Below are 22412 nucleotides of genomic sequence, written 5' to 3' on the forward strand. Positions count from 1 at the left end.
TATTAGCTGCTGGGAATGCAACGTTGCCAAACGGGCAAGTGGGAGCCTGCCTGGCCCTCAAATATTTCGCAATTGGAAGTTAGGAATGTGTCATGGCTTTCAAATCTGCCAGCATCCTTAAGTGCGCGTACCATGATCACTCATTCAAACGTTTCTACTGACTCGTAAAAAAAGGATTGGGACGAGGAAGCTCTTTCCACTAGTCCCAGAAGATGTTCCACTAAATAAATGTCCCACCAAATAAATGTCCCACCATCCATGAGCTTGAGAGACGCCATTGCTGCTCTTCTGCTGTTAGAGACTCATTCGCGGCCAAAACAGGAGCCCTGCTGCCAGGAAGCTTGCTTAGCTGGGTGTACCGGGAGCTCACTAAGCCTAACTGATGGCAGGATCTACTTTTTGAGGAAACGCTCGCGAATCCCTCCAGAATGATTGCTCTCTGAACTTACTTGGTGCGTGACGACTTTAAATAACCTCCTTCCAGCCTTCATTAAGTTCTCAGTTATAAATGTTTTAGAAGAACATCCAGGCTAAGCAAGTTGACTCAGGGAGCCTGTGGCCTGTCCAACATAAGAAAATGACCACCTTTTGGTATTTAGTGCTTCATTCATGCTTGACTCCATGATGTTGCATTTTTAATGTCTTAATGATTTCATCACCCTAGGAGATACTAAAAGAAACAAAATGTGCTGATTTTAGAAACCCGAATTGACTAGTTATGTTTTCGCTGTAAACATGTGATTTAACTCCCGCACTCCACCAAACATTTTCAGGTTGTGACTCCGTTAAAAACGAAACTGGACTAAACGAAAATGAACTTGAGTCCTTGGCGTAGTCAGTGAGTCAGTCACCCGTTAAATCAGTCGATACTGTGCCCGAGGCACGAGGACGTTCCTGGGCCCGGGACTGAACCTTCACCCCAGCAGTAACCAGAGCCACCGCAGTTGACAATGCTGGCTCCTTAACCTGCTGGGCTCCAGGGGAACTCCCTATGGATATTTTTTTTTTTTTTTTCCCCAGGCACTCAAGCACAAGGGAAACAGAAATGGAAAATACCAACAGGCCTTACCCTCTGAGAGCTTACAGAGTAGAAAGAAACACTAACACCAAGCAGCTATTAAAAGTAAAACATAAGAGATTTGAGGGAAATTTTTAGGAGGCTTCTGCCTATTCACCTCTGAGTTCAAATCTCTGCCAGCCAGGAAGGATGGTAGGCGTACAGAGCCCACACTTCCATGCGGAATGACAGTATCCTTTTTATATAGGGAGTCACGTCCCAAATCATTGTTTATAGCATTTCCAACAATACAATCAATGGCCTAAATGTGAAATTAATTGGAAGCCACAGTTCTAATACACTGTTTTGGCGGTTAAGCACATTAGATTGAATTGTTTCAGAATGCCTAATTATTGTGTCTGCCACACTCATCTGTTTGAGTCATTCCTAACTTTTGGACCGCTGCCTAGATCAGTTCTGCAACACGATTCAGCCCCCACCCTGGGAACTTACATATGCCTCAGATGCAACCCTAAAAAGACCAAAAAAAAAAAAAAAAAAGTTTCCCAATAACTTAACTGAGGACCATTTAAGTTAAAATTTGCGTAACTTCCCTCACTGTAGCCCAAGCTCAGAGCGCTCAGCTGCACCTCTGCAAATTCTGCCGAAGAGCTGCCTCGCTGGTTAAAGTGTCGAGTCCGTTGAGTTTGGGTGTAAGTTGATCATTTGATTTTGTGTGTGTGTTTTGCAGGTTCATGATTTAAAAGTGCCTGTGTGAAGTCACTTTTGCTGGAAACCACAGCCTGGGAGCTTCGGTGTTCACATCGTGTTTTTCTGTCAACTACACATTACCCTGCCCTTACGAGTGGATGAAGATACCTCACTTGTCTGACTTTGCCAATTGCTTGATTTCAGAATTTCAAAAGGAGGAAGGCAAAAGAAATCTGCTAAGATCTGAACATCCAAGTGGCTTATTTTCCAGCCTGGTCAATAGCTGTGAGCGTCAGAACTAAACATCCTTCCCAGGAGTGCCATGGTATTGAAGTCGCTTTATTAAAAACAGTTGTGTCTGCGAAACGATCAGGTGACTCGGGCGTTTGCAGCCAGAGATGACACTGAGCAAGCTTCTGCTGTGGCCTGCCGTCTTCGAGTGGGGCGTATTGATGGATGAGTGACTGCCTGCCGATAAATTCTCTCCTCACTGCTTCCTGGATCGGACTTCGTTAAGCAATTTATCACCTACCTGCAGACTTACATGTGGGATTTTTCACAACAATAGTTTTGGAATCATTGGAACTTGGGTCGGCTTCATCCTTTAACCGGAACGAACAGGCTCCAAATTTCTCTCTCACCATGGCTTTGAATGTCGCCCCCGTCAGAGACACGAAGTGGCTAACGTTAGAAGTCTGCAGGCAGTTCCAGAGGGGGACTTGCTCCCGCTCAGACGAGGAATGCAAATTTGCTCACCCCCCCAAAAGTTGCCAGGTTGAAAATGGAAGAGTCATTGCCTGCTTCGATTCCCTAAAGGTAAGAGAGCGCACGTCATGTGTCACTTCCATAGCACGTTGGACTTTTCCAACGGGCAGTTTTTCATTGTACTTTTGCAGCAGCTTAGCAATCGATGTTAGAGCCCGTTTTCTTATTTATGGTGACTATCAGGAGGTTTGCCCTCCAGTTTTTTCCTCTCAGGCGTATATAAATGTTTTACAGATCCATATTTAAATTAAAAATACATGCTGGTGTATTTTGGGTCGGCCATGACATTCATGTACCCAGGAGTTTTAAATCAAAGTCTGGCTTGTGACAACTGAAGATAAATATTTGATTAAAGTTTGATCTTCTGGAGGTTATATAAAGGTGGAGAGATTGAATGTGTCACTTTTATGTGCCAGTTACTCTAATTCACCTCTTGAAGAATTGTCTACTCTTGTGGCTTGCTTTCTTGACCAAGGGCTTCCTAAAATACGTCTTAATACTTAGTTTTTCATCCTCATTGACCATTTGTCACGGAGAACAGAAATCATGGCGGGCATGCTCCGTACTCCTTGCGAACCTGTCATGTGCAAGTTACCACATCGCACATCAGAGAAGCAGTGAATGTGATTCAAGGTGGTATCCGACCAGCTCACTGCCAGGGAGGGAAGAGACAGCCAAGGGCTACAATGCGACACTGGGACATGTGCCTCAGGGAAGAGTAGAAATTGACTTCTATGGGTTTCCGTAGAATGGAGAACTGGCTTCCAGCTGATTGTTTCTAGGAACGTTTTGGGAGGTGATGGCACCTCTGTTGTCTTCTGAGTTGGGTGGAATCTGGACTTGAAGAAATGGGAGAATTAGAATGAAAGATCAAATCAAAAGAAATGGGAGGAGTTCCCGTCGTGGCGCAGTGGTTAACGAATCCGACTAGGAACCATGAGGTTGCGGGTTCGGTCCCTGCCCTTGCTCAGTGGGTTAACGATCCGGCGTTGCCGTGAGCTGTGGTGTAGGTTGCAGAGGCGGCTCGGATCCCGAGTTGCTGTGGCTCTGGCGTAGGCCGGTGGCTACAGCTCCGATTGGACCCCTAGCCTGGGAACCTCCATATGCCGCGGGAGCGGCCCAAAGAAATAGCAAAAAGACAAAAAAAAAAAAAAAAAAAAAAAGAAATGGGAGCACCTGTAATTGTTTGAGGTTGATTTTGCTCCAGCGTCATGGAGTCTATCAATCGCTGATTGTTTCAGACAGTTGTAATGTCATTGTGATATTGTTTAAAATGGATACTGGTAGGATACATAGTTAAAAAAGAGAGAGAGAACTTAAATTTTACATCTCTGCAAAACTTCATATGAATAAGCTTGTCTAAAAAAAAAAAAAAGGTGTTGATCCATGGCTCTTGATATATGATTTGGGAAATCATACAGCTATGAGTTTACAAAATAGTGACCGTAGCCTATCCTTGGGTATTGAAGGAACTGAGTATGTATTTTGGGACATTTTCAACATAAAGTAAAAGCGTTATGTCTTACAAGACTTATAAGTGAAAATCGAAATATAAGATTTCAAATCATATATGAAAGGGAAAATTTGTTTATATACTAAAAGTAGAAGAACACATTTATAGCTCAATAGAATTATTTTAAGAATTGAAATTTGAAAAATTACATATATTTACCTCATTGACTACCCCATCTTACTCCTTTTTGATCACACAAAGTTTATTAGATTAGACTTTAAACTTACAAGTCATTTTCTCTATCTACATAGAGATCAATAGATAGATAAAATGCAATTCGTACAAACTATACTAGCATAAGCACATTTTTTTTTTTGTCTTTTTTTTTTTTGTTGTTGTTGTTGTTGTTGTTATTGTTGCTATTTCTTGGGCCGCTCCCGCGGCATATGGAGGTTCCCAGGCTAGGGGTCCAATCGGAGCTGTAGCCACCGGCCTACGCCAGAGCCACAGCAACGCGGGATCCGAGCCGCCTCTGCAACCTACACCACAGCTCACGGCAACGCCGGATCGTTAACCCACTGAGCAAGGGCAGGGACCGAACCCGCAACCTCATGGTTCCTAGTCGGATTCGTTAACCACTGCGCCACGACGGGAACTCCAGCACATTTTTATATTAGTATTTATTTTGCTTTTAGTCAAAAAAGTACACAAAGTGTGTATTCACTTCTGTGATTATCACCAGTGAAAGCATTCGCTGTAAAGAGCAGAGTAGATTAAAAACTAGATCCTATGAACTTTAAGATATGGCAACAGATCAGAGATGAGAAATTCATTTTCCAGCTCATCGCCAGTCCCTTTGTTGTATTAATCCAGACCTTCTCTGGCTGCGTATTTACTATTGAACCAAAATTTTAGCCAGTTTCCTAAAACTTTTAATTCCTTGAACTAGTTGGGGGACTATGCCTGACCCGTTAAGGCTCAGGATTTGTCGAATATCAATAGCACGACAACTCCCAGATCCTTCTAGTCATTACCTCACTGTGGATTCACCAAGACCACAACTGTTTGGGGGTTCCAACCCTTGGAAAAAGAGTTTAGAACAGTTAGGTTTAGTATAAAAGTATAGAGCAAACAAACCACTGTTCCAAAAGGCTCTTTAAAAATCATTTTCAGAAGTGTCTCGTGGAACCATTTTTCAAGTGTGGAAGCTTAGTTGTATATGCCCTCAAGTTTTTAGTTCCTTTTTAGAATGGTGAATTTTCGGGTTATTTAATTTTTGGGTGGGATGTTACATGTTGGCAACACCGTCAGACTGCAAAGAATGGGGAAAAGCCCACAGGCACGGGAGTGAGATGGACCCAAGTCTAAATACCTGCTCAACCACCTTCCCAGCCTTGGGTGAGTCATTTATCCCTTCTTAGCCTTTGTCATCTCATCGGTAAAATGAGGCTACTCACCAGGAAAACTGGCTAAATATGCGCCACACCCAGCACCTTGCGGGCTCCTTCACCTTGCGAGGTGGTTGTAAGGTGTACGGGTCCTTACAACAGGGACTGGCAAATAAAAGAGACACTCAAAAACAGCAGCTAAAATGAAAACCTATGATGGTGATAATAATGAAGCTATTTCATTTTATTGCCCATATTAAAAAAGACAGTGCCGCTCTGTGGAACAAGCCTGTAACAGAGGGACAAGGGCTTTGAAGTCAGGACAGGCTGGGGCTTGAAGGAACCTTGGCAGGAACACGGCTGTATCATTTGAGACAAGCTATTTTACCTCTTGACTTCAGGTTCCTCTTACTTAAAATTAATACAATGTTTCCCTTGCGGATCTGGCATTATCGCTGCTGTGGCGCAGGTTCAGTCCCTGGCCCGGGGAACTTCCACATGCCATGAGCGTGACCCCAATTTTTTTTTTAATTGGAAACATTGATATAATAATTCCCACCTCATAAGGTTACTGCAAAGACTAACTGGCCTAAGCTATGCCAGACACCCAGCACAGGGCTGGACATGGTGGGACATGGCAATGTCAATTTCTTTCCCTTCACAGTAAAGTGTCAGAACATCCACACTGGTTTTGATGACCGGCTTTACAAGCAGGATGTGGCCAACTCTTTAAGCATCTGATGCTTCATGTGTCCAGACTCTTAAGAATCTGCTGTAATAATACCTCAGTGACACAGAGTAATCATGACATTAAAAGAAACCAAGTTTGAGGCAGACCTCATTTTTGTTGTTGTTTATTACAGGATATTTTCTGCAAAACACTGTAGGGTTTTTTTATTCATATACATAGGTAACAAATGTCTGTGCTGGCCATAGAGACAAGTCAGTTTGTGAGCCTGACATGCGCCTTTTGAAATTTTTGTTCTGAGTTATTTGCATATGTAACCAAACTTCCATAAATACATACTAAACAAATTTGTGGGTGTTTGGAAAAGAGATTCGCTGAGATCTTTGGAAAGAGAGTTGTACATATACGAGTGCTTTTATAAAAGATGTTTCGGAAAATATAGCAGAAGAGTTCCCACTGTGGCTGGGAGGTAACAATCCCAACTCGTGTCCATGAGGATGCGGGTTCGATCCCTGGCCTCGCTCAGTGGGTTAAGGATCCGGTGTTGCCTTGAGCTGTGATGTAGGTCACAGACACAGCTCAGATCTGGCGTTGCTGTGGCTGTGGTGTAGGCCGGCAGCTGTAGCTCTGATTCGACCCCTAGCCTGGGAATCTCCATGTGCTATGGATGCAGCCCTAAAAAGATAAAAAGAAAAAGAAAATACAGCAGAGTTCTCATGGTGACATTTGTACTTTGTCACAGTAGCTGCATTTTATGTGAACCCACTGAACATGCAAGTGCTTATAATTTTTTTTTTTAAGTTCAAGTATTATCATGAACAGTGGAATTGGTTAAATCTGTTCCGGAAGTCCAGAAGATTCCGAAACACTGTGTTCCACAAGTTAGGTTAATTTGACAAAATGCAGATTTACTTCATGAGCAACTAACTTCCATGTAGGAAAGGCCTTGACCAGGTTAACCCCATCTTGACACCCTCAGAATCCATGAAGCAGTTTTGTGGATGTTGGAGATGTTTCTGTTCAGGTTCCACTCCAGCCACCTTGCCTCTCTGTTGTCCCCTGAATGTGCCAAGCAGGCTTCCATCAGAGGGTGTTTGCACTTGCTTTTTGCTCTGCCTGGAATCTTCTTGTCTCATAGCTGGTTCCCTCATTCCCTTCAGGCTTCTGATGGAAAATGCCAGTAGTTGAGCCTTGCTGTCAACCTCATTTCAAATAGTAATTGCCTCTTTGCTGGGATCCCATTTCCCCATCATCTTGCCTTACGGTTCTCCCTGGTGTGTATCACCATCTGATAAGCTTTATACTCATTGGTTTGTGTGTTACTTGTTTCCCGCCTCCACTCTACTAGACCATAAGCTCCATGTAGCTAGAGATTGTGTCCTTTTTTTATTATTATTACTATTGTATCTCCAGAGCCTAGAAAAGTGTAGATGCTCACTACGTCTTTGCTGAATGGCAGAGCAGGTTCAGCAGGAAAGTTCTCAAGCCTGTCAAATAGGGGTGCCATATGTGGTTGCACAGGGATGCACAAAAGGGGTGTGTTTCTATGTGATGGGCACGTAGAATGGTGCAGTGTACAACCTGTGCAGCCATGTGCTATGGCCCAGTTCTCAGTATCCTAACAGATTTCAAAATCAGGGTGCTCTGTGCAAGAACTGGAGACACAGGTGACTCTGGAAGTATAATACAACATTGAAAACTTGAAAGTACAGTATTTTATTTTCTCTGAAGCTGCATATGATGCAGAACCTGTTTTTGATTGTTACTTTCCCATTCTTTCTAAATTTCAAAGATGCAAAGAGGTAGATCCTGCTCATTTACCTATGGGATGCTGGCTGATGACAAGTCAGATTTCAGTCTCAACATTTATGGATGAAAACTTCAAAATCAGAAATGGTAGATATGTGACCATTTGGGGCAGTTTTTTAAAACATGCCAAAAAAGATATCAGAATATGTCATTGGCCTTGACCTTAGCTTCATATTTTTAAATTGCCACTGGGCTTTAAATAGAGGCTAATTCTTTGCAGAAATTGCTTGAGTGTTGTCTAAGTTCTATGTCTAATCTTGGCCCAATTTAGAAATACAGTCTCAGGAATTATTTTGTTATCAATAGAAATGACAGTAGTTCTGTAGAGCCTACTACGTGCTAGGCATTTCTCTTGCATTTCTCTATTCCTTCCAGCAACTCTAAAGGGTAAATATCATTCCATTAACCATTATAGATGTGGATACAGATGCAAAAACATAGGTGACTCTCATGCAACTTATAAACAGGGGAGAAGGGACCTGATCCCCAGTAAGTGTGACTCCAAAGCTGGCACCACCCCGTCCCTCCTTCTGACTCCTCTTACAGAATGATCATCGATATAATTAATTCTAAAACTCCTAATAGCTTAGGAATATTTATGTTTAATGAGTTTAGCATATCGAAGTGTAAAAAAAAAAAAAAATCCAAAATAGAAGCCCCCAGGGATAAACCTCTTTCGGTACTTGAAAAATAAATATTTTTTTAAAAGCTAGTGAAACTGAAGGAGAATGCAAAGCACATGTGATATTTACTTTTGTTTGTATCTGCATACAAATAATAGATAGTTGCTTACTAGCGTCGGTAACAAAAATGGTTTTGGTCTAAGGTGTGTGTGTGTGTGTGTGTGTGTGTGTGTGTGTGAGTGTGTGTGTGTGTGTGTGTATGTATGTTTTCCCAACCATATGATTCTGAAAGGTGTGATTTCAGATGCTGTGATGTGATAACGTGCAGGACAGCCTCACACCATAAGGATTCTTAGACTCACCAGTTTACTTCCTGCAGGAGAGAGCCAGCTCCCTTCTTCCCTCCTTTGTAAATCAGCGCCTTCCCCTCTGTGCCCTCCCCTATACATCCTTCAGCCCTCTGTGGAACAGTCCACTCCTCTAGTGTGTGTCTCAGCACAAGCCTGTAAGCTTCCCCAAGGCAGCACTGTGTTTTATGCATCTTTGTGCCGTGGCACCTAGTGTGGCATCTGGCACAGAGCAGAAAGGCCACAATAACCCTTCCAAGAACGCATAACCTACCAGAGAATCCCCACAGCTTTTCAAAGGGGGCGTATTGATGATCATCCGTGAACTTCAGACCCCAGATGCTCTGGGGGACTCTTCCCCACTTTCTTTCAAGGTTTCGTTTTGCAAACCTGGTCAGACCCTATTGCAATTCTCTCCTGTTCTCTCCCCGCTCCCCCATCCCACCTCCCGCCGACCGTGGAAGGCTCCTAGTTCTCATACCACTTTGACCTTCCTTCCCATTTCAGCTCTAATGCTGCCTCTTCCTCCCCTTGCTCCCTAATGTGGATACTCCCCCCGTGGGGGTCTCTCCCAGGTCAAGTTCAGGGCTCACTTCAGAGAGTGTACTTGCACTCAGTCAGTCCCACCTCTGTGCTGATCAAGCCCAGGCCTGGGTGGGTGCTCTTTCCTTGCCAGCTCTGTGGCTCCAGATGCCTGGTCCGTTGTCACCTGCCATTCGACAGCTCTAAATCCAAATTCTTCCTCCTGTGTCCCTGCCCCAAGCCGATGCCCCACTCCGTCCCTGTGCCTCGTTCCCCAGGCACAAAACCTTAGCTCCATTCTGACCACCAGGCCAAGCGCTCTTAGTGTTTCTGTTTGTTTTACTTCTTGTTCTGGTCGTAGGGAAGTATACATCTTTAAGAATTAATCAACACTATCGAATCTTTACCCAGAAAACTGGTCGTAGCTACAGACCATTGCAAACAACCTCAAGATCCCAAAGGTTCCATGTTGGCCTCTAAAAACTCTCTAAGGACTGTGAGCTAAAGGACTGTCTTCTTGGAGACGCCTGACACACTAAAGTGGGCACAAGATGACCAGATGGTCATTAAAGGTACTTTTTGATTATTTCCCAAATTTGCCTAGAGCCCGGCTTAGGACCGAATTCTTCCTAAAACTCAAGATCTTCTCTGCGAAGGAAGGATATACTTTTAGCTTCCACGCCCAGAGGAGGCCATTACTCCCTCAGAGCAGGTGGAATGGTTTCAGTGCCTTTCATGAGCGAAGGAATGAGAGTTCTCAGGCACTGCAGCATCTGCCTTAAGGTCTTACTTGGGGGTCATCACACGCAGCCCTGACAGGCGATGTCGCTTTCCTGGGGCCACCCCTTCCAGCCGTGTGACATCCACATCCTAACACGGTTTCAAAGGAAGCGTTAGACAAAATAACCCCTGCGAGAGTTTCCTAGGGCTGTTGGAACAAATCACCACAGACTGGGGAGCTTAACAGCACAGCAATTCATCTTCTCCCCAAACCGGGGGCGGGAAGGTCCCCCCGTGTTCTCAGGACGGCACTTCGCTTCTACCAGCTTCGACAGGAGGGGCCTTCCTTGCTGCTTCCAGTTTCTGACAGCTGCTGAGTTCCTTGTCTCATGGCAGCACTGCTCTGATCTCCACCCCTGGCTCTAGAGGTCTGTTTTCCTGTATCTCTCTTGCATCGTCTTCCCTAAGTCTGGGTCCAAATGTGTCCTTCTCACACCACCTGTATTAGGTTAGGGCCTCCCTTCTCCAGGGTGACCTTGTCCAACTACCTACTCTCCAGTGACCCTATTTTTAAATCAAGTCACATTCTGAGGGGCAGGAGCTTAAGATTTCAGTCTGTCTCTTGGTGGCGGCAGGGAGGGGGACAGGGCCATTCAACCCGTAACAGTAACATGGAAACGTCAGAAATCCAGCACTGTGCTGTAATTCAGTGAGCCCGAAGTGGCTGTGAGAGTCCATCTTTGCTCACTGCCCTGCATAGCCATCCCTGGAGTAGGCAAAAGAGAGGAAGCTTGAAAGACTCCAGTCTGGGAGTTCCCGTTGTGGCTCAGTGGGTTATGAACCCATCTAGTACCCATGAGGATGTGGGTTCAATCTCTGGCCTTGCTCAGTGGGTTAAGGATCCAGCATTGCCCTGAGCTGTGGTGTGGGTTGCAGATGTGGCTTGGATTCCACGTTGCTGCGGCTGTGGTGTAGGCCAGGGGCTGTAGCTCCGATTAGACCGCTAGCCTGGGAACCTCCTATGCCGTGGGTGTGGCCCTAAAAAGCAAAGCAAAGCAAAGCAAAACAAACAATAACAACAAACCCACAAAAAACTCATCTTTGATACTAAGTAAAAGAAGAAAGCGTGGGAGTTCCCGTCGTGGCGCAGTGGTTAACGAATCCGACTAGGAACCATGAGGTTGCAGGTTCGATCCCTGCCCTTGCTCAGTGGGTTAACGATCCGGCGTTGCCGTGAGCTGTGGTGTAGATTGCAGACTCGGCTCGGATCCTGCGTTGCTGTGGCTCTGGCGTAGGCTGGCAGCTACAGCTCCGATTAGACCCCTAGCCTGGGAACCTCCATATGCCGCGAAAGCGGCCCAAGAAATGGCAAAAAAAAAAAAAGACAAAAAAAAAAAAAAAAAAAAGAAGAAGAAGAAAGCATGATAAAGTGTCATTCTATGATGATAATCTTCAGTGTTTGAAACATGAAGAATAAAAATAATTCACAGAGAAAAAGTGCAAAACTTACTTCTACACCCCCCCCAAAAACTAACGGAGTAAAATATCAATTTTCACCTTAATTATATTCTTTAGCAACTACGTTTATTTATTATTCACTTTGCCATGGGCAGTGAAGTTCACTTTTGCTAGTCTGTAGAGCAGTTCTTTGGAAACCATTTCTCACCAAAGCTTTAGGGGAAAGATACATTTATCATGATGAACTTTTTCGTTAATACTTCTTTTTTCTCACTGTGGAAATGGCATGTTCTCAGTACCTTTCTTTACCCCAGACTTTTGTTTTTTATGTTGGATGTTTTACATGCAATGATAAACTAGGAAGCAAAGATTTTAAGAGCGAGCTCTGGCCTGAGACTCTGTATCTGAGCCCTGGCATTCCTGTACAGAATCTCCATATTCCTTCATTTGTTCGTTCATTCATTCATTCCTTCCCTCCTTAACTACATAAGAGGTACAAACTCAAAATCTGCAAAGAACCAGCAAGCGCCATGCCTGAGTGGCTCAGCACTCACTTGGGAGACCCAAGGCTCCCTAGGGATTGCAGGAAAGTAGCTGAAGAACCCCTGTAAAGGTGGCAGCTGCCACCCCGCCACAAACGGCTGTCGTCTATTTTGTGAGAATTCTGGGGCTTTTTTAAAAAAGAACCAGAGATACAAGTTTTGATGTGAAGTTTCTCAATTTCTAAATCTTGACAACCAACAGAAATACCTTTACACGCCGAAGTTCAAATAAAACGCATCTACAGAATGGATTCAGCCTGAAAACTGCCACGTTTAACCTCTGAAATAAACAAATAGTGAGCGTGTGACGGGCACCACTAAACACCGGGACTAGAACTTCATAGACGGCTCCTTCCGTCAGGAGGGCTAAGGAGCACAGAGAGAATTTATAAACTGCCCTTCCTCATCCTCGAAAGGCTTTATTCACGCCGCTTTGGTGGTTCACTCTTCGGTTTTCTCCTTACCTCGCTGGCCACTTCTTCCGTCTCCCTTCCCGAATCTTCCTCCTCCTCCTGACCTCTAAATGCTGGCATCTCTCCTGTCATAAGACATGCCACTCTCTTGCTCAACACCTTCCAAAAGCTGTCCATGTCATTTATGAAACCCGGAGTCCGTAAGGCCCCCTGGAGCGCCTCAGGGCCTTTGCACTGGCTGTCCGCTCCCCCTGGAATGCTCTCCCCCCCAGGTAACTGCAAGCCTCCATTCTTCACTTTGGTCTGGACTTGGCTTAAATATCGCACCTCTGCCCACAAAAGCAACCTCAGAACTTATCCTTAAGGGATGCTCTCTGCCCATGTAGCTCTCCCGTGTCTGTTTTCAGTGCGTAAGGCAGGGATCTCATCGCTCGACTCCTGTGCCTGGTGGCTGCTGGCTGCTCAGTCATATTTACAAGTGAATAAAAATACCCTTAAATCCTACACTTTAAATATCACTGTTTTAAAGAACGCCAAATCACTTTCTTGGCTACCTTTATTGCTCATTATTTCTGTTCATCTATGGACAGAAGAAACTCTCAAATTTAAAGACTTTGTACCAATAAGTTCTTTGGTTCCCAACCCCAAAGGAGTTTCTGGATCATGGTCACGTAGCAACTTGCCCACCAGTATCAGTAAGAGCTATTAAAATTCCTGGAGTGGCTTCCTGGGCCACCGTGGGCAACTCGGCACTTCCCAAAAGCCTGGCCGTGGACTGGTGCTTGTATTGGACAACATTTTCATTAGTCTGCCACAAACTTAGGACATTGAAATGCATTTGTGTTTCTTGGTTTGGGTTTGCTTTTATCGTGACGAGAGCACAGCATGAGATCTACCCTCTTAACAAATGTTTCCCTGCACAGCCCAATGTTGCTGTCTGCAGGTGCAGCGTTATACAGCGGAGTTCTGGACTTACTCATCCTGTATAACTGAAACCGGATGAAATACATGTTTTCATGAGGGTAAATTCTTTAAATGTGAAGCTCGCTTTTTAATTCTGAGATTGTTTGCTTCTTGGTTTTTTCTGATTATTGGAGTATCACTTTCCTTTCTAAAATGATTGTCTTAGACATCTTTTTCTAAAACGTCCTTTTGACATTTAAATAACAATCATTTTGCTTTTTGTTCTTTTTTCTTTAATGTCATTATCAGCAAAAAACAAAAGCGGGCAACTCTCTATCCGTTTCCCACACTTCTTATGAAATATTACTGCTCCATGAAATTCATAAAAATCCGTATTTTCATAAAATCCATAATAATCCATATTGAATTGATAAGCATAATAATAATCCATATTATTTCAAATATTATACTGCTCCATGAAATTCATAAAAATCCATATTGAAATCATAGAAATCCATAATAGTGGTCTGAAATTCTCACTATTAGACTCACTCCTTGGATCATACACACAGGAAAGCCTTTGTCATGGGAAAGTTGCTGTTGAGTCCACATGTAACCAGAGAAGACCCTAGAAGCTCCTGGAATTTTTTTCTGTTAGCAAATGAGGATAGCTTAATCCATCAAATAAACTAATTTTCATTTGGTGAGGGAGAGACACTTTGAGACCTAGAACATATTTTTTTTCTCTGTACAGCAGCAAGTCCCCAAGAAGCTAAAGACAGCTGGCTTTCAGTGTCAAGTTCAAAACCATGGCAAGGCTCACCCCTGGGGCTGGGGGGACCAGGGTTTTTCTAGGGGAGCTTCACCAATAATGAGCTTGTTTTACAATTTTCCCATGAACTGACCTGCTAATACTAAATAGCATATTCTTTCCACTTGGTTTGATTCAATTTCCTCTGCCTCAAAGAAAAATAGTCTGGTGTGTATAATTCTTTGTCAGCACTGTTATGACCAAGAAGGATAAAACTGATAGTCAGAGGACAGATCCGCCCTGACATGGACCCTTGGGATTGAGGGGGTGAGTGGATGCGGATATATTTATTTGTCACCAACCTTACCTAGCCATCCTGCCTGACCAACCAGCATTTTGCAGATATGACTGATGAGACCATTTTCTTAGGACTGAGGTCATGTATCCATAATGATTATTAAGCGCTGTAGATGATGAGATACACTGCCAGGAGAAAGAGGAAAGGAAAATGACTCAGAGACGTTAACCTGGTTAAAGCCAAACAAAACAACTAGATTCAACTTTGGCATATTTATATATATTTCACGGAAGAGTACTATCGTCTTACTGGTGAATTTGTATCCTTTAAAAATCACCACTTATAATCTTTGATTGAATATGATATGGACACTAAGGTACATTGGGAATCAATCTTAATTAAAAAAAACTTATTTGTTGAAAGGTGGAATACAGTTTATATAGGTTTTTAAAAAATGCCCATCTGGTCCACATCTCAAATCTCATTCGGAAGAATGGTTCAAGTACTCCCAGCCCCTAGTAAAATCATTAAGAAAGACACTGAAGATATCATTTCCACACCTGCTATGAAACTAAGCACTGACCCAGATGCTCAGGAGCTAAAATTAATCAGCAGCAGCCTCATTTGAGTAATTCAATTCACAGTGCGTCTCTTCCATTCCCATTGGGAACCCAGTTGTTAACAGAAACCGTGATATCTGGAAAATATTGGGATAGCAGAATTATTAATAAAAGGATTCTAGTCGATCCAGACGTTCTGAGTGGTATCTAAAGCTGAGGCAAAAGAAATTTCATTTCCTAGAGAACTTCAATATCTTTATCCATTTATTTATTCTACAATAGTCACTGAGCCACCCCTCTGTGCCAAGGACTATGTTTGTTACCTAAAAAAGACACAGGAACCCTATTCTCATGGAACTCACAGTCAAGTGAAGGAAACAACAAGAGAAAAGTAAACAAGCTGATCAAATAATCACAATTTATCAAGACTGTGATCACTCATGAAATACCAAGTGCCCACCGAGGGCAGGCGTTGGGCCAGGCCCTGGCAGTACAGCAGGGTATAAAAGCAGACAGCTTTCTTGACCCCATGGGATCCTCAGTCTTAATGGGAGTGACAGAAAACAAATGGGTGCTTTCTGAGCAGAGACTTGAAGGATGAGTAGGAGGCAGCCATGTGAGACAAAGCCGTGTGCTTCCCTGGCCCCAGGGAAAACTCTAGTGCCTGGAGATGAAAGCCCAAGGCCAACTTCCGGAAACAAGGGGTCAGGGTGGCTGGAGCATGACCAGTTGGTCCAGGGGAGAGGTTCCTGAGACAAGGAGTAAGAGAGAAAATATAGGAGTTGGAATTTTATGTTCAGTACTAAGATTTGAGCAAGAGGATATGTTGCCTTGTGAGAAGGCCCTTTGCCTAGAAAAGGAGTTGAAGGAGGAGGCTGGGCCAGGAAGTCAGTTCGGAAAGCTTGGCATCCTCCAGATCACTGCCAATCCCCCCTGGGCGGGTGGCAGCGGCAGAAACAGAGAAGAGTGTGTAGATTTCTAATATATTTCGGAGGTAGATATTACTAGAGAAGACGCGTCAGGAGAGGTTCTTAAAAGGGTCAATTAATATGCATCCTAGTCTCATTTGTGCCATGCCTAAATGGCACCTGGAACCAATTGTTTGGAGAGGGAACTTCCCCTTTCCTCTTGAGAGGAATTCCTACGTAGAATGTTTAGTTCTCTTATAATTCTTTTCTTAGGGTGTTCCTGTTGTGGCGCAGCAGGTTATGAACCCAACTAATATCCATGGAGATGCAGGTTTGATCCCTGGTCTTGCTCAGTGGGTCCAGTGTTGCCATGAGCTGTGGTGTAGGTTGCAGACACGGCTTGGATCTGGCATTGCTGTGTCTGTGGTGTAGGCCAGCAGCTGCAGCTCCAATTCAACCCCTAGCCTGAGAACTTGCATATGCCACAGGTGTGGCCCAGCTCTTTAAAAAAAAAAAAAAAAAAAAAGGCATTTAGGGCTCTGAACCTACTGAGTAAAATAGCTTTGGCAATATCTCATAGGTTTTTGTTTAATAATATTCTCACATTTCTGATTTTCTAGTTTGCTTAACTCATTATTTATGACTATTTCTAAAATGTCCAAGTAATTTAGGGTGTTTTTTCCCTTTAAAGTTCTGATATTAAGTTCTAGTAATATTTTACTATTAAGATAATGAAATTGTGCAATTTTTACTTCCAAAATGCATTGAAATCTTATGGTCCAGATCATGATTTGTAAATAGCACATGATGCTTGGGAATATTTGCATTTCCTGTTCTTAGGTACAAAGTTATATCTGCATAGATATTTATACAAACGTTAAATAATGTATGTGCTTTATGTCCTTAATTGCTTATTTTTGTCTCCTTGACCTACCAGAGTTATAAGGCATAACATTTTAATACAAGTCATGTGATTCCTTATATTTCTAGCAACTTTTGCTTCTCATGGACTGACATTATGTTACTCTGTGCCTAGTGTTTCTTGACTCATGGCTTTTTTTGTCATTCTACTTGTATCAATATGCAGTTACCTTCTGCCCAATTTATTCTTTAATATAAATGTAGCACCCCTGCTTTTTTCTTCATGCTTTCTAAATAGATCTGGTCATTCTTATATTTTCAACTTTATGATATCTTTTTTCTCATGTAGCATCATTTCTTTAAGTTTGAAATCTTATGTCTTTGATATTTACAAAGCCTATGAACCATCTAAGGAACACCTCTATCCTTATTTTGAAACTTGGATCAGAATCCACAGTACCCTCCTTATACACTTTGTCAGATGGTAGAATTGCACCAAAAGATAGAACTCATTTGTCTGGTGTTCCAGGTGAACCAGAAAACAGGAAAGAACAGAACTTCTGCCTGTATTTATCTAACATAGTCTTGTGAGTTGCTGTCTGACATCTCCTAAGATCGGGTTTGATGAAGGCAGAGAGATCAAGCATCGCCCTTGACCTCTATCATTTACACCTGCTAGCAAGGCCACAGCACCGTACAGAAGAAACTTCTTTCAGAAGATGAAAGACTTTAATCTCCCTAACCTTACACTTGTGCAGCTAGACTCCTGCAGTATCTGTCTCCCTTTTGTCTCTAACTTCTTCCACTGCCTCCAAAATCCCTTACCCATCAATCAATGACTCTGTTCAATATTGTGCCAAGACTCAGTTCATGCGCTGAGGGATTTTATAAAAATTATTGAGACAAAAAGCCATACAAATTTAATCATTAAGGACCAAATCATTTGGTACTAATTATTAGGGGAAGAGACTTTTTTTAGAAAAAAAGAGGTATTGGCTGTTATAGGTGACCAAAACATGGCACAGAAGATGGCTTTGTATGCTAGGCAGAATTAACTCAAAGGAATGCCCCATCTTCATGTTGTGTGCCCTGTATTCATGGCTCCCAAATGCTTTTCCCTTGGGGATTTTTGGAGGCACCTGTTCGGTAGGTCTGGGTATGGATCCCAAGAATCTCTATTTTCAGAAGCTCTCCTGTGATTCACATTCATGGCCAAATTTAGAAAATATTACTTTAAATGATCTCATCCCACACTCTGAAACTGCTTGTTCTTCTGCTGCATAAATCTATTAAGCATCCCTGAAGGTCTTACTTAAAGCTTCCATCTGCCTTCCAAGCTTCCAGTAAGGCACAAAGGCTGTGGTTTCTCACCGGTGGCGTCTTCCAAGTCGGGATCAAAACAACAAACAAACAAACAAAAACCCAGAAAGGAAAAAAACAGTCACCTATCCCTTACTCTTGGACTGCTTCTTCCTGTGCCAATTTTAATTGCAGTGATCGACCACACAACAGCCTACAAATCATTAGTCATACGTGTAAGCTAGAAAACAACAACCAGTGGCGGTTTTTCCCAGTTTAAAATATCATGGTGCCACTGAGAGGGGAGAGAAGCCAGGATGTGAAATGCTGGGATGAATAAGGGAATGAGTTAGATATGTTTATTCTGGAGAAAGAAAAATTCAGAGAAGACGTGATAGCCTTCTCCACATATTAGTGTTGGCATGTCGAAGAAGAAGGAAACTCGCTTTGTGTAACAAGTGGAGCCAGTGCGTGAGGCCCGCAGAAAGACAGATATTTGTTAAATATGAAGAAAGAATTAATAAACATGTCTGATAAGATAAAAGCTCCCATTTCAAGAACTGCTCACATAATGCAAGCCTGGCGTTTGTATTAAATGTCCTTTAAAAAGTTCTTTCTGGGAGTTCCCATCGTGGCTCAGCAGTTGGCAAACCCGACTAGGATCCATGAGGATGCGGGTTCGATCCCTGGCCTCGCTCAGTGGGTGAAGAATCTGGTGTTGCCGTGAGCTGTGGTATAGGTCGCAGATGCAGCTTGGATCCCACATTGCTGTGGCTCTGGCGTAGGTCGGTGGCTACAGCTCTGACTGGACCCCTAGCCTAGGAACCTCCATATGCCATGGATGTGGCCCTAAAACAACAACAACAAAAAGCTCCTTCTGTGCCAGAAATACTATGAGACAGTCCCAGGGTGAACTAATTATGAAAATGGCCAAATTCAGCGAGAAAAATGTACCCCAGTGTAGGTGCTGTAGTATTTCGTTGCCTAACAACCTGTAAATATCTGTGATGTAAAGGAAAATCAATGGTTTGTGTCTGAGTTGGTGGTATAGCTCCTAACACCAGGCTTGGTTCAGTTGGTTGATGATAAAGGGTCCCCGTGACAGTTTGCTAGGTAGCAAAATCTTGTTGAAGCTGCACAGTTCTGATTTTTATCAAACGCTAGCCAGCTGCCCCGCTTAAGCATCATGCACACAATGGAAACAGATGTTGGGTTCAGGCAGGAGGTAGCAAGATGAGAGGGTGAGAATGGCATCATTTGGGGAGATCTGCAAAACTGTTACATAAGGTGTAACCTAGTAGCATCCTTGGAGTGATGGTAGAAGTTTAATCATGAACTCTTTGATTGTGGAATTCTGTGGATTTTTTCATAAGTGACCAATGCCATCCTTGAAGGTATACAATAAAATTTACATATATAACATGTTTTAATCATTTAATCATAACTTTCCATTCCCGGTCTCCCAGGAAACTGACAAAAGACATCTGGATAGTTTAAAAGTTTGATCTCATTTATAAAGGGCTGCTTTACAAGAACTCCAAGAACTGGTATTCATCAAATTTCCACATTCAACATCTGCCAAGATAGCTGATTAGGTTTTCTGAGCAATGGTGACTCGGCACAGAGATAAACCGTGGAACCCTGTCGGATTCTGTCCACACTAAATAACTGAGACACTCATTTTCTCGCCTTTGTTTGATCGCTCAGGCCCAAATCATAATTTTAAAAAGTGATTGATAGAGATTAATTTCTCTTTCTCCCTGAAAGATTCAGAATCGCTCGAGGTAACTTTTTATTAGCCAGTCCAGGACGTTTATACAACAATGCAATTAATAGCGTTTTTAATGAAAATGATAGCATATTAATTGGTCCTTTTTGGATGACTGTGCTTCCTAATTACTTATTAACCTTTAAATCAGATATACACAAGGGAACGGAGCAAGATTCATGTCTCTGAGTAGTTGAAATTTTTTTCTCAAGGTGCTTTTTATAAAAAGAATCCAAAAGAACTGTTTTTTCCCCCAGAGGAAACTCAAAATTATATCAAGAGCTAAGTGTGGTATGATGCTTACTGCATTAATATGCTATGGAAGTTTTTGGTGTATCTATTCTTGACACTTCAGTGAATCATCAATAATAGAGGTGTGGTTTAATGAGATAGGAAGGATGATGCCATCAATTTTTCTTTATCATTAAAATTTGAGGTCCTTGCAAGAGGTGCTAAAAAGTCGCAAAAAGGCTAGTATTCGTTGAGATAATCTATTTGACTATTTCAGTGTATATATACCAGAAAATGAGGAAGGCTAGACCCAGAGAAGATTTCCAGATCTTTTTCCGTAAACGTCCCAAGTCTGACTTCATGGAGCTAATCTAGGCTTTAGATAAGGCGTGGTGTGCACCTGACGCGTTGCCATTGAAACGGTGGGTCCATTGAAATAGTTAAACATAAACTAGATGAAGAGACAAACAAGTGGATTTCAGGGGACAAGAGTCCAATTTCGTCTTCTCTGGGGGGAAAGGGCATCTCACTCTGGCCATCTCTGTGGACCTCAGGCTTTTCTGGTGGCCGTTCTGTCTGTCTAGCACCATTGAATGAGAGGTACTATTTGAAAGTCAGAGTTGCTGTTCACTCCTCGAGATTCATTCTGTACCCGTCTCTCACCTCTAGGCCTTTGGCCCGTTAACTTTCCTACTTTCTTTTTCTGTCTCTGCCTTAATTCATTCATCAGATGTATTTATTAAAGCCTGAGAAGTCCCAGGTTCTGTCTTTGGCACAGAGGATCCAGCACGAAGATGCTTTCCTGCTTCAAGGTGCTGAGAGTCTGGTGGGGACGGAGAGGAGTCAGAGATGGTATCACCATGAAGGGTATCTGTGTGCCCCAGAGCAGCGTAAGTTCCAGGGGGTGCTCTGGAAGTGCACTACAGGGTAGCCAGCTGAGACTGGGGGCTGGCGAAGATCAGGAAAACTTCTCATCAGACTCGCCTGCGAGGATGGAGCTGCTGGTGGTGGAGGAGAGGACCGAACAATCTCCGAACCTTCCTTCTTTGACTTCGTGAAGCCACCTGTTTTCTCACTCGCCCCATCCCTGCCCTTTTGCCTGATTTCGTATGTCTCCATCTTCCACGCCTCGTGACTGGATCATTATCTGCTTAAAGAGCAGACCCTGTGAGAATCATCCATCAAACCATTATGCAGCAATCAAGAAGAAGATGCTGCCTCAACTTCCTGCTACAGGCTGAGGATTCTCCTACGATGCTTTGCCTCCCACTTCCAAGAGGTCTGGTGCAGATGAAGTTATAAATGTGGCTGTGCTTGCCATTCCAAAGAAGAGATAACTGCCAAAAACAAGAAGCAAAGACAAAATACTAACCTGTTAGAGAGAGAATCAATAAATACGCATATGCACTCCAAACCAAGTAAGCGGGTAGATAAATAAACTCAATGTTTCTTGAAAGGAGAAAAGCAGACAAGTGAACGAAATAATGATAATCACAGCTGCCATTTACTGAGCATTGACACACTGTCAACTGTACAAGCCGTTTTCAATATATTCTATGTGATTCTTCAAACAATCCTGGAAGGCGGATTTTTAAAACAAGTCCTGGAACAGTCTTTTGCCAAAGTATAAATTCAGTACCTATGTCTTGAATAAGTGGATAAATCAGTATTTCTCTTTGCTTGGTGTCTGTCTCACCTCCCTCCCCTACCCCCAGAATATAAGTTCTTCGAGGGCAGAAGCCTTGTTTTTCCCTCTTTATCCCAAGCACTTAGAATGGAGGCCAGCACATGGTAGGCACTCAGTGATTATGCCTCCTTTCAGCCACAAGGACACTGAGATTTAGCATGAGTCAGAATTTTATATAAAGTCATACATTAACTGGGACCATTTGGGATTTGACTGCAAATGAACCCATGCTTTTCCTCCCTCCCTGTCACACCAGTCTGGCCTTTCCTTCTGCATGATTATTATCCTCTAATTACCTTAGGTCTGCTAGTATTCCAGAGGTAGTTTTCTGTCTCTGATTCACCAATAAGGTTTTGTTTAAGGATTTGGCACAATAGCATATACTGGTAAATATTTAGCTTCTACATATTATAGTGGCAATAATCAAGTTTCCCAAAACATCCTTTCGGGGGAGGGGATGTGGAAAGTTTTATTCCTCCTGTTTGTGCTGAAAAAGCCCTAGAGGGAGACCCAGGCAGCAAGGCTGCCTGTCCCCAACAGCTGCCGTGGCACTTCAGCTGTGGGAGTGATGCAGTTTGGTGTCCTTGTCAGCGTTTATTTATAGCATTAAGATGTGAAGACAAATGCAAGGATGCATCACAGCGCATCCTTGTAATCACCTCCGGTCATCGCGGTAACCCAGCGTGTGCGAGCAGACTGGCATCTCGTGG

The 22412-nt window shown here is 43.1% G+C and overlaps 1 protein-coding gene and 1 long non-coding RNA gene across 30 annotated transcripts in view; one reads left to right on the forward strand and one right to left on the reverse strand.

The window, feature by feature from the left end:
- Positions 1–22412, forward strand: part of MBNL2 (muscleblind like splicing regulator 2) — a 159849-nt gene that overhangs the window by 51350 nt on the left and 86087 nt on the right. For 20 of the 28 annotated variants that reach the window (XM_084982154.1, XM_084982157.1, XM_084982156.1 and 17 more), the window contains one exon: positions 1749–2524. In XM_084982154.1, coding sequence (XP_084838280.1) covers positions 2351–2524 — 174 coding nt within the window. In that variant the 5' untranslated portion in view covers positions 1749–2350. The remainder of the gene's footprint in view (positions 1–1748; positions 2525–22412) is intronic. The other 8 variants (XM_021065801.2, XM_084982158.1, XM_021065803.2 and 5 more) reach the window with 1 other exon arrangement.
- LOC110255848 (uncharacterized) overlaps positions 13616–22412 on the reverse strand; it is a 131323-nt gene continuing 122526 nt past the window's right edge. The window contains exons 5-7 of one of the 2 annotated variants that reach the window (XR_014819778.1): positions 20089–21352; positions 14949–15085; positions 13616–14573 (exon numbers count right to left, since the gene is read on the reverse strand). This is a non-coding gene — a long non-coding RNA (uncharacterized LOC110255848). Of the gene's footprint in view, positions 14574–14948; positions 15086–19797; positions 21353–22412 lie in introns of those variants that run through there. The other variant, XR_014819777.1, reaches the window with a different exon arrangement.

The sequence above is a fragment of the Sus scrofa genome, chromosome 11, assembly GCF_054392235.1.
Source record: "Sus scrofa isolate SSC_HxYL_T2T_F1_AM1 chromosome 11, Sscrofa_HxYL_maternal_Yorkshire_Landrace_v2.0, whole genome shotgun sequence".
Classification (NCBI taxonomy): domain Eukaryota; kingdom Metazoa; phylum Chordata; class Mammalia; order Artiodactyla; family Suidae; genus Sus; species Sus scrofa.